Genomic DNA, 13,740 nt, shown 5'->3' on the forward strand with positions numbered 1-13,740 from the left:
GGGCTTTTTGGTTTTTCATGAAGTGTTTTTTAGGACTAGTGAAAAGAAAACATCCAAAACACACTGTTAAGTCTCCTACACTGAGCCATAAATCTCCACTTCAGTAGCACTTAAACACACCAAACTTTACATTTTTATTCCTGTCAATATCTTGAAGGTTTTTACAAAGGGATTTGTTCATATAAAATTTGCTTGATTTTATACATTTTATTCCCCCCAAAAAATTGTGAAAAATATATAGTTTTCTGAATTATGGAGTGACATAATGAGATACCCAAAAAACAATTGACTCTAATATGACAAAAAAATTAAGCAAGAATTTTGAAACTGACTTCATCCAGTGTTTTCAGATTTTTGCACTAGAAATGTATGCAGATTAGCACATATTTCCTTAAATTTGCATATTTAAACCTAACATTTTGTAACACTTGTAATACAAAAAATGTTTGCAATTATCAGTGTAATCAATTAACTGGGTAAGTGAGGTGATAACTATTAGTACATTTTTTACACTATCCACCCGCAGTGACTCGAATAATGCATTAGTAAATGCTGAAATGAACATTAACTAAGATTAATGAATGCTGTAAAAGTATTGTTGCCTTAGTTCATTTTAACTAATGTAGTTAACTAATGTTAACTAATGAACCTTATTGTAAAGTGTAACTTATAACATGAACAGATACAACGTTTTTTTTATATTAATGATGTATTAATAAATGTTACAATTAATATACAGTAAAATATGATGAATAAATGTATGCTCAATCTCTACCTTGTCAATTAGGGTTATGTTAACTAATGTTAGTTCGAGTTAAGTGTTACCTTGTAGTGTGTGTGTAATACAAACTTCTTGGGACAATATTGCTTCTTTAGTTTTAAGACTAAACCAAATCATTTGCACTTTTACAATTTAATTTTGATATTTTGCTTATTTAGTACATTTGTTAAGTCCTTTCCCTAACATGAGCCATCTAACATAAGTGATTTCAAGATTTGTTTAAACATTGTGGCCACATATGAACATCCTCACAAAAAAAACACTGGTGACTCTTTATAGTGTTCATTCTTATGTGCACTTAAACAAATCAAAATCACACGCACGCAGCGTAATGAACCAAATCCACTCACACTCCCTCATTTACTCCCCAATCTCATCTTTCCTCTATAACCCTAACCCAGTCCTCACCCTGCCCAGCTCTTGGTTCTTCTCCTCCAGCTGGGCCTCCAGTTGGCGTAAACGCTCTTCGATGTTGCCATGTCGCTCCTCCGCCTGGAGGAAACACTGACATTAGTATAAAGAACAACAGCAGGGCTAAAACCTTTACAGATTAGACACTTCACCTTGAAATTAAACTGTAAATTGCTTGTATTGTACAGTACTGGTTGGAGAAACATGCTTCAAATATGTTGTTATAAAGCATATCCAAAATAGAAATAAGGCTGTTTATAGCCCAGTGATGGCATAGAAATGGGAGCTCAGATAGGAAAAGTCTCTATTTGGTTTAAGGCCAGCCATGGATCTGTATCATCAGGAGCACGAGGTGTATGACAGAATGCTACTGACTAAGAATGACAAAAGTTGCCATTTTTAATTAGCTGCATTAGCGAGACTATAAACAAAACCCCACTGCCTCTCTGCCACTCTGACAAGACATTTGGCTGCCTTAGAAAAACACTGTCAGGCACAATTTCAGCTGATGTTCAGATGAAACGTGACTGCTACAGTGAAGATGATCTAAACTGGCAAGAGAAGGAGATGGTAGCCTGTGGAAGAGAATCTGCTCTACCTGTGGATTTTTGATGGCTGAAGCGCTTTGTTATATACAGTACAGCTGTGTTTTTTTCTTTTTTGACACTTACAACAAGAGAAGGAACACAACAACTGATGGGAAAAGAGGTTGGAACAGGATGAAGAAATAATGCCAGACACAAACTTGCATGAGCACAAAGGCTCAATGTGTTGGAAAACAGGTTCATTGACATTGGGCCTCAAGTTTGACCAATACATACGGCATATACATATTTTATTTAGTGAGACTAAACTGGTTATTGAAAACAAAAACAAAAATTTTAATTCTTAAAGGGATAGTTCACCCAAGAATGAAAATTCTGTCATTAATTACTCACCCTCATGTCATTCCAAACCTGTAAGACCTTTATTCATCTTTAGAACACAAATTATAATATTTTTGATGAAATTCGAGAGCTTTCTGACCTTGCATAGACAGAATTGCAACTGACACATCCAAGGCCCAGAATGCACATGTGCCGTGGTAATCTTATGAACGTGTGTCAAAGAATGACACAGAGTAGAAGAAATTGTTGAATAAAGATGTTTTTTTGTTTTCTTCACACACAAATAATATTCTCATAGCTTCATAAAATTACGGTTGAACCATCGATGTCACATGGTCTGTTTTAACAATGTCCTTACTACCTTTCTGGACCTTGAACCTGGTAGATGCGTTGCTGTCTGGAGGGTCAGAAAGCTCTCAGATTTCATCAAAAATACTTTAATTTGTGTTCCGAAGACGAACAAAGGACTTATAGGTTTGGAACTAGGGATGCACCGATCCGTATCGGCCGATCACTTGCGCGTTTTGTCAGTAAAGCCGGTTCTGTAATCAGCGGTAAATGCCATCAGGTGCGTGATTTCACGTTGAGCCGTATATACTACACACAGCCGTTGTTCACTGACGAGCTGCGCACATTCACACTGATAATGAACATTGATTTGCGCAGCTCGTCGGTAAACAACGGCTGTGTGTAGTATATACGGCTCAACGTGAAATCACGCACCTGATGGCATTTACCGCTGATTACAGAACCGGCTTTACTGACAAAACGCGCAAGCATGATCGGCCGATTCGGATCGGTGCATCCCTATTTGGAACGACATGAGGGTGAGTAATTAATGACAGAATTTTCATTTTTGGGTGAACTATCCCTTTAACATGATATAAACAAAAGCCCAAGTGCTATTTACCTGTTGAGCCAACATCAGTCTTAATTAAAATGAAAACTAACTAAAAAAGCTTTAACTGAAAAAAATAATTAAAACTAATTTACAACATTACAAACATTAATAAAATACAAAAATTAAAGACAAACATAACAAAACTACAAAAACTAAAATGGGACCATATTTAATGTAATAATGGGTGTATTTACTTTTACCACACATTTGTTAGCATCTGCTTTATATGTTAATTGTTTAGCTTTGGGCAATTTTTGTCACTCACTTCCATGATCCATTTCAAATGTACAGTCAAACCAAACATTATTCAGACACCAGATATAATTTTTTACTAGTGGGACACTATTTTTCATTTATGTAAGTAAGGATAGCAAAATAAGGTAAAGTGTGACATATTATACCCAAAAGTTCTTCTTACAGTGGACTACCAGTAAAATGTATACAAATTTGGGACCAAAAATTATTCAGACACTTTGACCTGACCATGTTTTACTCAAGTGTTTTTTCTTTGATTGCCAATGCGACCTTTTTACACCACAGACTGAACAAAATTAAGAATAGCTTGGAAATTGGTCGACAAAGTATTGAGAGTTGTTTAAATAGTTGCTTGAATTTTTGGTTGACTGTAATCCATTACATACTACATTTCATTGCCATTTTCTAAACTAGCGAATAAACCGTGGTAATGTGAAAAAGGGTCTGAATAAATTGTGACCCTGGACCACAATGTATTTTTGGCTATTGCTAAAAATATACGCGTGCTACTTATGACTGGTTTTGTGGTCCAGGGTCACAATTTTGGTTTGACTGTACCTACGACCCAAATTTAGGTCTTAACCCATCATATAACTTTTAGATGTTTCTCTAAATCATGTCTCAGTGGGCTAAAATGTCTTTTAAACAGCTTACATTGTTTATCTCTTATCTAATCCTGCTGTGTAATCTTTTCATGTCAGTTTCCGCCTTTCTTTACCTTATCATTTTTTTTTCATCACTATCTCAGAGGGTGTTTTCCAGACAGAAAATAATCTAATGAACTGACTCTCTCGATTTTTCTGCTGCTGTTGTCTGGAGGAGCGATTGAATACTCGCCTTGGTAAGCGCGGCCACTCTTTGGGCCAGTTCTGCTTCCACCTCGGGCAGAGTCTCCGCCTTCCTCATGGTCTGCTGTAGCCGCTGTTCTGCCAACTCCAGCAGTTCCTGAAGGTGTCGTACCTTCTCCTCGCTCTAAAAAAAAGACACGCATACACAAACCAAACAAAAATAAGACAAACAGAGGGTGTACATTCACGTAGACAGCATAAACACCCCGATTTTAGAAGAACAGACAGATATTGAGATATTATACACTCAATATATGTATTCACACACAACGTTAAGACATTAAGACCCACAACAAGGTACTCAAAACATACACACATGAACAAAAACATACCACACATATGAAAAGGAAGCACACATACAATAAGAAATAAATAAGTGCACATAAAAACAAACCACCAGTGTACGAACACACACAAAATACATACAGATAATACATTTTGGATTATATGCTACTGTTCAAAATTCTGGGGTTGGTAAGAAATGTATGTTTTTAGATCACCAAGTGCTCGCTTATGTTGCAAATATGTAACTAAAATGGAGTAAATATTGTAAAATATTTGTACAATTTAAAATAACTGTTTTCTATTTCAATATACTTTAAAATGTAATTTACTCCTGTGATGCAAAGCTAAATCTTCAGCAGCCATTACTCCAGTCTTCAGCATGACATAATCCTTAAGAAATCATTCTAACAATATTTCTTATAATTTTTTAATGCTTAAATTTTTTAATGTGCTGCTTAGTCTTGTTGAAACTATGATCTCTGTTTATTAAAAGTATTAATTTCCTAATAATCTCACTGACCCCAAACTTTTTAACAGTAGTGTACATCTCTCACTGTAATATCAATATGATGTAATGCAGTTTTCATTCTCATTTGCTTAAACAGGGCCGCTGCAAATATTCACATGACCTGGGACAACATTTTACTAGGTCTGCCCAATTCCCCCTGGGCCCAATAAGTGAGCTAGGACCCAAAGCACTGTTCCTGGTTGTCCCCTTGACGACAGCCCAGCCTGGAGCGCGAAATCACAAAACACATGCTGTCTATACAAGAGCAGATGTCTTGATTTATCTATCTCGTTTGAGATATTTATACCCACTGCATTCATACCAAACACCCTGTCCAAACTGGCACCAACATCAATGCAGTTGGGAATCCTCTTTCTTTCTCCAGCTGATGGATCTGGATATTAAAACAGTCGGGCGGTACCTGCTTCCTCCCAGCATGCCTCTTCTCAACGTGCTGAAGGATTCCAGCATGAGTCTGCTGCTCTAGGGCTAATTAAACCCCCTCTGACTAACACGCGCCCTTCAAACGCGCATGCACAGATGGAACATGACTCTCAGAACATCTCAACTGCATTATGGGACATCAACCAGCACTGACCTACAGCGCTCATACTTGAAATGAACTTCAAATCAGCCCAGGCCTGATTCAAGGTTGGCGTACCTGTCGGTAAAGCGAGTCCTTGGTGGCCAGCTCGTTCTCTAGCTTGTCGTTCAGGTCATGGATTGAGGTGGTTTCTCTCTGGGCGGCCAGGTAACGCTTTTCTAATGTTGTGATTCGCTCCTCCATGTCCTCCTTCTGTGCCATCGCCTGTCAAACAGGCACATAGTAAGAGAAAACAAAAAACCTTGGGAAGTATGAAAACCTTTTCATAGACTGCTACTGCAACTGCTACAACTTGTATGACTTATCCCTTTGTCGTCCAAGATGTTCATGTCTTTCTTTCTTCAGTCAATAAGAAAGTATGTTTTTTTAAGGAAAACATTTCAGGATTTCTCTACATATAGTGGACTTTTATGGGGCCTGCTAGTTTGAGTATGCAGTTTTAACCTCAAATGCTCGTCTTGTCTCGCTCTGCGTGAACTCTAGTTGTGTATTCTGGTTCAAGACCATTAGGGTAGGTCGAAAAACTCCCATCTCATTGTCTTCTCCAACTTCAAAATCATCCTACATCGCTGTTTTACCTTTTTTTAAAGGGCGTTTGATCTTCTTTGCATGTTCACTTTGTAAACACTGGGTCGGTACACACAGTGATGTAGGAAGATAATGAGATGGGAGTTTTTCGACCTACCCTAACTGTCTTGAGTTGTCTTGAATACACATATCTAGACAAGATGAGCATTTGAGGTTAAAAAGTAAACAAATGGTCAATTTGTTTAGAAAATGACAGATTGTTCAGCTAGATAAGACCCTTCTTCCTCGGCTGGGATTGTGTAGAGCCCTTTAAAGCTGCTTTTAAACTGCATTTTTAAGTTCAAACTTGCTTTAAAGTCCACTATATGGACTGAAATCCTGAAATGTTTTCTTCAAAAAAAACAACATAATTTCTTATCAACTGAAGAAAGAAAGACATGAACATCTTGGGTGACAAGGAGGTGAGTAAATTATCTGTAATTTTCTGGTCCGGAAGTGAACTTTTCCTTTAATATTAGGGGTGGGCGGATCGATCCTAATATCGATAGTATCGATACTAACGTTGGTATTGGAATCGGATCGATACTAGCCTGCTGAGATCGATACTTTAAGTAATTTTTTTCTCCTCTACACTTAGTGCATTGCTTAATACATTTAACAAAGAGTAGACGTGTGTACATGCCGCTGTTTTCACATCTCATATGCAAACATTGCTGCTGCTCCCCTGTTATGCTGTTTTGTTGTCATGCCATCATGTGACTCCAAGCGTAAGCGGATACTTTTGGTTAAAGCAAGATATGGAACAGTATAAATTTGCATCTGTGGCAACACCACCAACTTATCCACATTATTTTTCAATGCAGAAGTAAACTTTTTTTCTGTGAATGTACAAGATGTTTGCTTCGTTAGGGAAATAATGAGAAAAATAACACTGCAATAAACCGAAAAAATAGTTTGTGCTATCCACCCTGTGTGTTTATGAATAAGACAATTCATTAAAATGATATGGTAAGAAACACCTGTTTCCAATATCAATCAGCAAAACGAGCTGTTTTGTACTGCTAAACTTGGTGGAAGCAGATGAGACTGGAAGTCAGACCCACTACATTTCTCGGATTTGGCCTTTTTATACAGTATCACTGTCTTTAACCATTAAGCCACGTTAAACGTTTTCTGTATAAATGGTTTTCTATCAGAGGAAAACACTAAACATGCATGCACTTTGTGTTCATATGCTGGGCTGCTTGCCTGCACATCATTAGCATACTGGGTTTGACCTTTTAATATTTTTTTTTTAATGCATTAAGCCACATTAAGTTTTTGTTTATAACTCTATGGAGGTAAATGCTTAACATAAAACTATATGCATTGCTTTCATATTCTAGAGTCCTCTGCTTGCAAACTCCTTTTAGAAAGGCAAAGATTATCCACAGTTTTAAGGTGAATAATATTGCATTTATGTTTAGACATTTAGCAGACGCTTTTATCTAAAATCAACTTACGAAAGAGGACCTGGAAGCAATCAGAATCAACAAAACTGCAGTAACATGCAAATGTTAAGACAAGTCTCATTTAGTCTAACGCAGTACACATAGCAAGGTTTTTTTTTAATTAGATTTTTTTTTTGTTAAGAAAACAAGCAGTTAGTAAATTAATAGAGTCTAAAAGATGTGTTTTATAAAGAATATAATTAGAATAGAGGGTCAAAATACAATATAATATAATATTTTAGTCATATAAACATTAGTTATTATTGAAACACAACGTGTAATTGGTCATTTAAGTTTATGTATTTGAAAGGAAGAAGTATCAGTATCGGTTTTAATATCGACGATATTGGCCCTGTATTTACTTGGTATCGGATCGATACCAAAATTTGCAGTATCGCACACCCCTCTTTAATATAACATAATGATTTCTTTTACTGAAATATGTAGTAGAATACCCTTGAAACATTTATATTATTTAAAAAATCTCTATCATTTTATACATATTTTGGACTATGGGGGGGCACCATTATTTTGATAGCGTCAAAAGGTTGCACTCGGTGAGCTACTGGCACTATTTTTACTGTAACACAACTCAGAAAATAAAAAAAACTGATAAGATGCCACATTGTGTGGCTTTTGGTTCTAATTTTCAGTCAAAGGGCCACAAGAGAAACGATGTAAGTCTTCACTGGTTTCCTAGCGATAAGAAAAGGAGAAAAGTATGGGAAGTTGCCTGTGGTCGAATAAAACTTCCTAAAGACCTGCGTCTTTGTTCTCTCCACTTTAGCCCTGATGCCTTTGAGGCTTTTAGTAGACCACAGCTACTGAAAGAGCTTACAAACGGCAGAGACAAGAAACGCTAGATGCCATCCTGACAGGATGTAAACATGACGAAGCTTGTCATGACACTGCGGCCACTCGAGGAGTTTCTCAGCGCTGATTTCACTCCATATCCGGGGGTGTTTAGACTCCTTGTGGGGGAAAATCGATGGTACAACATGTGGTTTAAACCTATGCTTTTTATCTGTCATCACCTATAAGCTCTTTTAGTAGCTGTCATCTGTCTTTTAGTATTTAAATTTCCAAGTTGTGTTGCAGTAAAAATAGCAACAGGCAGTGCCAGTAACTCTATTTCACAACCATTTCACGCTATTGAAATAGTCCAAAATATGTATAAAATGATGTGGATTTTTTAAATAATGTCAATTGTTCATGTGTTTTCGGCTACATATTTCAGTAACAGACATCATTCTTGTTATATTAAGCCAAGTCTTAATACCCGGGGTTCCCTTTAAACCATGGTAATAAGGTAATAATATCAAGTTCCAAACATGACAAAAGTAAAACATATTCTAGCAAACACCATTAAAGTATCACAAAAGTAGTCCTGTTTGCTATATTCCAAGTTTCTCTAGACATTTCATAGCTGTTCATAAGAAATACACCAACATTTAAAGCTATTATTTACTGAAATGCATCTTCTTCGCTGTGGCAAGCAATCTATAAGGGGCCTTGAAAATTAAGATTTCAAAAGCAAAGTTTATTAAGAATAAGAATCTAGAAGGGTATTAAGATATCTTGAACCCTTTTAGAGTTACAGACATGACAACTTTACAAAAAGAATATTAATAGCATTCAGACAGGTATATTCTATGCAACTGAGCTGATTAGATACATTTCTAGTTTTGTATTTTTTCTTTAGATATTTCTTTTTAAGAGAAAAAGTATCAGCTAAATACAAAGTGACCCACATTTGGTTTTTGACCACTGAAAATTTGAACAACTATACAATTTACTCAAGGAGCCACATTAAGATCAAGAATCATCAAGGGCATTTAAAATGAAGATACCAAAAGGAAAGTTTGTTAACACCCATAATTTAAAAGAATATTAAGATATCTTTAATATTTCTTGAGTTTCAGGCTTGCAAACTTGAGGCAAAAAAACAGTGCTTTTAGACATTTTTTGAACTATCACGGTTAGCATATAATGAAACAAAAATTGCTAAGGTCAACAGATTTTACTAATAGACCTACCAATCTTTGTGTAAAAAAAAAGATGCTGCCAGCTTTCTAAAGTCATTTTACACCCCTCAAATTTGGCACCAAATCTCAGTTGAAACTTGTCATTTTAACCCCCTTTACAAAATAGTGGATTACTCAGTAAATACATCTGTGTCATTTAATATTTTGGCTTTCATCACTATATATACTAATATTAACAAAATCCAAAATTTGAGCTGGGGAGTTCTGGTCTGTTTTCTAGTTATACTGGTACACTGTTCCTTTAAATACCCTAAAACTTTAGACCTTGTCAAGGAAGGAGTCACATTTGCATTATTTGCAACTTTCTGTCTCTCTAAAGTTAAGAATATGTCCTTACTGCCTGATGTTTTATCTTCCCTGAGACAAGCCCTCATCGCTCTGTCCCCATTCTGTCCCTTTCCTCTCTCCCCAATCATTCTAACCTCGCGTATGTCCCTCTGGTGTTTGGTGCTCAGCTCCTCGCTCTTCAGCAGGTCTTTGCGGGCAGTAGCCAGTTCAGTCTCAAGCTCAGACATGCGATTGGTCAGGCCGCTGATTCGGTCTCTGTTTTGGGCCAGCTCCTTATTAGCCTTATCCAGCAGTTCCTGCAGCTCCAAACACCTGCTGGTGTCATCATGGGCATCAATGGAGCCATTGGGAAGCCTCTGTCACAAACACAAATAAATGTTAGTCATGCAATGGAGAGAACTTTAAAACTTGTTTATCGGTCCCCTGATTTTCACTTAGGGTTGTAAATAAGCTTCAGAACACCTAAATAAACTTCAAAATAATTTTCCGAGAGACAAAATATGCTGAGTCAGAGTCTAAAGAACACGCTCAGCAAGTTAAACAGCCTGACTGCAATTATGGCCTCAGGAGTTCAGAGGTTCTCTCGCATACATCATATCGTGACCGTGCATTTCATCCATCAGCCGAGCAAATTAAAACCTCCAGATGAGTGATTTTGCCTGGTTCCTCTGCACACTACTGGAAACAAAAATACAACCTGGATTTGGTGGATCTTTTTCCCCAAAACTGGCTGCTTTCTCAAAACTAAAACGTCCAGTTTGGGGCTGACTGGAGAATTCCATAGAGGCATATTTAATGAGGACATTTTACATGGCTGTCTAAAGAGAGGGAGGTTTGCTTCACCAATGTGCTTGGCTCTATATCAGCTGAGACAGGGACTTTTACTTTTAGGCTTTTCTGAAGTGTTTTTGGACATATTTGTTTGTGGATGTCAGTAATGCTGATTGAAACTGATGTGCTTCTCAGCATTAAACTGAATTTCATGCTGTTAATTACATAATGCTTTAGAGAGTTGCCAGAGACAACTAAATTACAGTTTCTTGTCGCTCACATTTTATGACATTTACCCCTTATATTTACATTTGCAGTTCTCATTATAGTCTAATTTAATACAGTTCCACTGAAACCTATTTCCTTTTTTTATAAAAATCATAAATATGCCTACTTCCTGAACAGAAAACTTTAATATTTGATTAGTACGTGCTATCTTTAACTAAAACAATTAGATTTCAATTACCATTATCTATACAAAAGACTTTATTCTGTTGCTTCAACATTTATTTGTGCTTCAAAAAAGTTAAAAAATATATATTTTTTCTAAACAAAGAGTGAAAAAAATGTTTGTTTGTTTTTTGCTTGTTTATTTATACAGTTGCAATCGAAATTATTCAAACCCCTTGACCTGCAAGACATTTTGCTGCAGAGAAAAAAAGTCAAATTTTTTACAGAATCTTTTATTCTCAAGTGCTTAGAAGCTTTAGTCACCTCTCTACTACAATCTTGGCCTGTTTCTTGCCTGAAAAAGCTTTAAGATTACTGATAATATTTGGTTTTCACATTGCCACTGCTTTCTTCAAATTCAACTAAATATTTTCAATGAGAATTAAATCTGAGACTGAACAGGCGATTTAAGAACATTTTATGACTGATCCCGGAACCAAGCTTTAGTAGATTTGGATGTTTACTTTGGGATGATTGTCCTGCAGGAAAGTCCATCATTAGCTTCAGCCTTTTCACCAAAGACATCACAATTTTTGCCAAAATGGCCTGTTACTTTATAGAATCCATGATATCCTTCATATGGTCATGATTTCCACTTTCTGCAACAGTAAATCAACCCCATAACAGGACTGGCCCACCTCCATGTTTGACGATGGAGATTGTTTTCTTCTGCTTATAAGTTTTGTCTTTTTTGCACCAGACATACTTCTGATCCATGGGTTCAAGAAGTTTCAGTTTGGTCACATCACTCCATAAAACATTCCTCCAGAACTCCACAGGTCTATCCTAATGAATTTTAGCACGTTTAAGTCAGCCTTTTTGTTCTACTCAAACTTGTGCTACTCATATTTGAGCACATGCATGGGCTAACTATATGTATGTGTAGGCAATTCAGTCAAAAGTACAAAGGCAGCGCTCTGATATACAGCATTAAAAGTACATTAAATATAATGTGATTAAATTTTGCGTTCAGCCAAAACAATTTGTTCTGGAACAAATAATAGATTGAGAGCAAAGACTGCTTGTTTTTTTGATTTACCCAAAACAAATTATATCTAATGTTTAACCACTATAGACTCATCAGAGCCAGAGGCAAATTCCAGAAGATTTGGCCAAGGTGAGGCTGCTCTCGGTGGGTTCATGAGTGCTGAACGTCCACTAACGCCCTGGAGCTCACATCTCCAAAAACGTCAGAGTAAATTTTAAAATAGGCGTCTTTATTCACAAACCACATATCTGAAGTCTAAACAAGTACATTCTCACCTAAAAACTCTTAAAACTACATTCTGTGACAAAAAAAACATATTATTTATAAAATTATAGTGGATTTGGACGTCTCGCTGTGTCATGGCCAATCATATTTTAGGACCAGTAAGAACTGCTGTATAAATATCAACCACCTTTTATCACAAAATGCTATTAGCGCAATACATAATATGAAAAGAGGTGGAGATTACACTGATTTATATCCACAGATACGTGTTTCACTGGAGTTTAACATTCGCATGAAGAATCCACTCGGCCCAAGAGTGGCCAAAGTTAAAATTTCCCTCATATGCTATGATCTTTGACTTCCTTGGTCTTATCAGACATTTTGCAGAACCCTCTCTCGGTCACTCTTCTGGGAGTCTACTGTCAGAAAAAAAACCCTTTAAGTATTTGATGAGCCATGAACCACAGGGACTATCAGCCATATTCCTGCCCTCCAGGGAGGCTTGAGCCAACTCTCCAGAGAGACACACAGTCTGGACCACGTCTGCCATCTCTGGCAATCTACTTCTGTCTGCTTTCATCCTCTCCATCCAGCTCTATATGATTCATTGTTTCTAATCACATATGCGGTTTGAAGCCAACTGTAAATTTACATAATAGAAAGACGTTTCTGCTAAAATTGTACATTTCAAAAGAAAGGTATGTTTGAGAAAAGCCTGCAGGCCTTTCATTTTCATTATCTTTCTCTGAAGGTGTAATATTATGAAACGCAACCCTTCAGGTGCTAACAATTCCCAGGAGAAACCCACCAGAACATGTTCTTCTCTTGTTCTATTAAAATGCAATTATATAAATTATAGTAATAACCATTCAGCCCTTGTATTTTGAGGAAAAAGTCCACAGTCCACAGCTTCCGCTTACTTAAATACCTGACAGTGATGATCTAAAATAAACACGGAAAAGCCAGACCATGGGTGATATCAGGAACAGCTCTATTAATAAATGGCACAAGTAGAGAACTTAAAAGCTTCACAGACTGAATCATACAGTAAAGTATCAAACAGTCAGCAGGGCAATGTTTCTCCTCATTAGGAGCAGAAACATTTTAGAATCAGAAACCTTTCAGAAAAATGCTAACACACCACTAACTGTCTGACAATCAACAAAAATGGAGAAAATTATGTTAAATCTGCTCCTTAAAGGGATTGTTCCCTCAAAAATGAAATTCTGTCATTAATTAGATTATTATAACAATGTCCTTTCTACCTTTCTGGACTTTGAAGATGTCAGTTGCATTGCTGTCTATGCAGGGTCAGAAAGCTTTCGGATTTCATTAAAAATATCTTAATTTGTGTTCCGAAGATGAACGAAGGTCTTGGGTTTGGAATGACATGAGGGTGAGTAATCAATGATAGAATTTTCATTTTTGGTGAACTCAAGTGAATTTCTTTTTTATGCTGACTTTAAAGACAGACT

The 13,740-nt window shown here is 36.6% G+C and overlaps 1 protein-coding gene across 7 annotated transcripts in view; it reads right to left on the reverse strand.

Annotated features, from left to right (window-relative positions):
* ppfia4 (PTPRF interacting protein alpha 4) overlaps positions 1–13,740 on the reverse strand; it is a 147,567-nt gene that overhangs the window by 32,156 nt on the left and 101,671 nt on the right. For 5 of the 7 annotated variants that reach the window (XM_073825359.1, XM_073825358.1, XM_073825356.1 and 2 more), the window contains exons 6-9: positions 9,966–10,187; positions 5,538–5,684; positions 4,073–4,207; positions 1,190–1,273 (exon numbers count right to left, since the gene is read on the reverse strand). In XM_073825359.1, the coding sequence (XP_073681460.1) occupies positions 1,190–1,273; positions 4,073–4,207; positions 5,538–5,684; positions 9,966–10,187 (588 nt within the window). The remainder of the gene's footprint in view (positions 1–1,189; positions 1,274–4,072; positions 4,208–5,537; positions 5,685–9,965; positions 10,188–13,740) is intronic. The other 2 variants (XM_073825360.1, XM_073825357.1) reach the window with 1 other exon arrangement.

This window comes from Garra rufa, chromosome 20 (assembly GCF_049309525.1).
Source record: "Garra rufa chromosome 20, GarRuf1.0, whole genome shotgun sequence".
Classification (NCBI taxonomy): domain Eukaryota; kingdom Metazoa; phylum Chordata; class Actinopteri; order Cypriniformes; family Cyprinidae; genus Garra; species Garra rufa.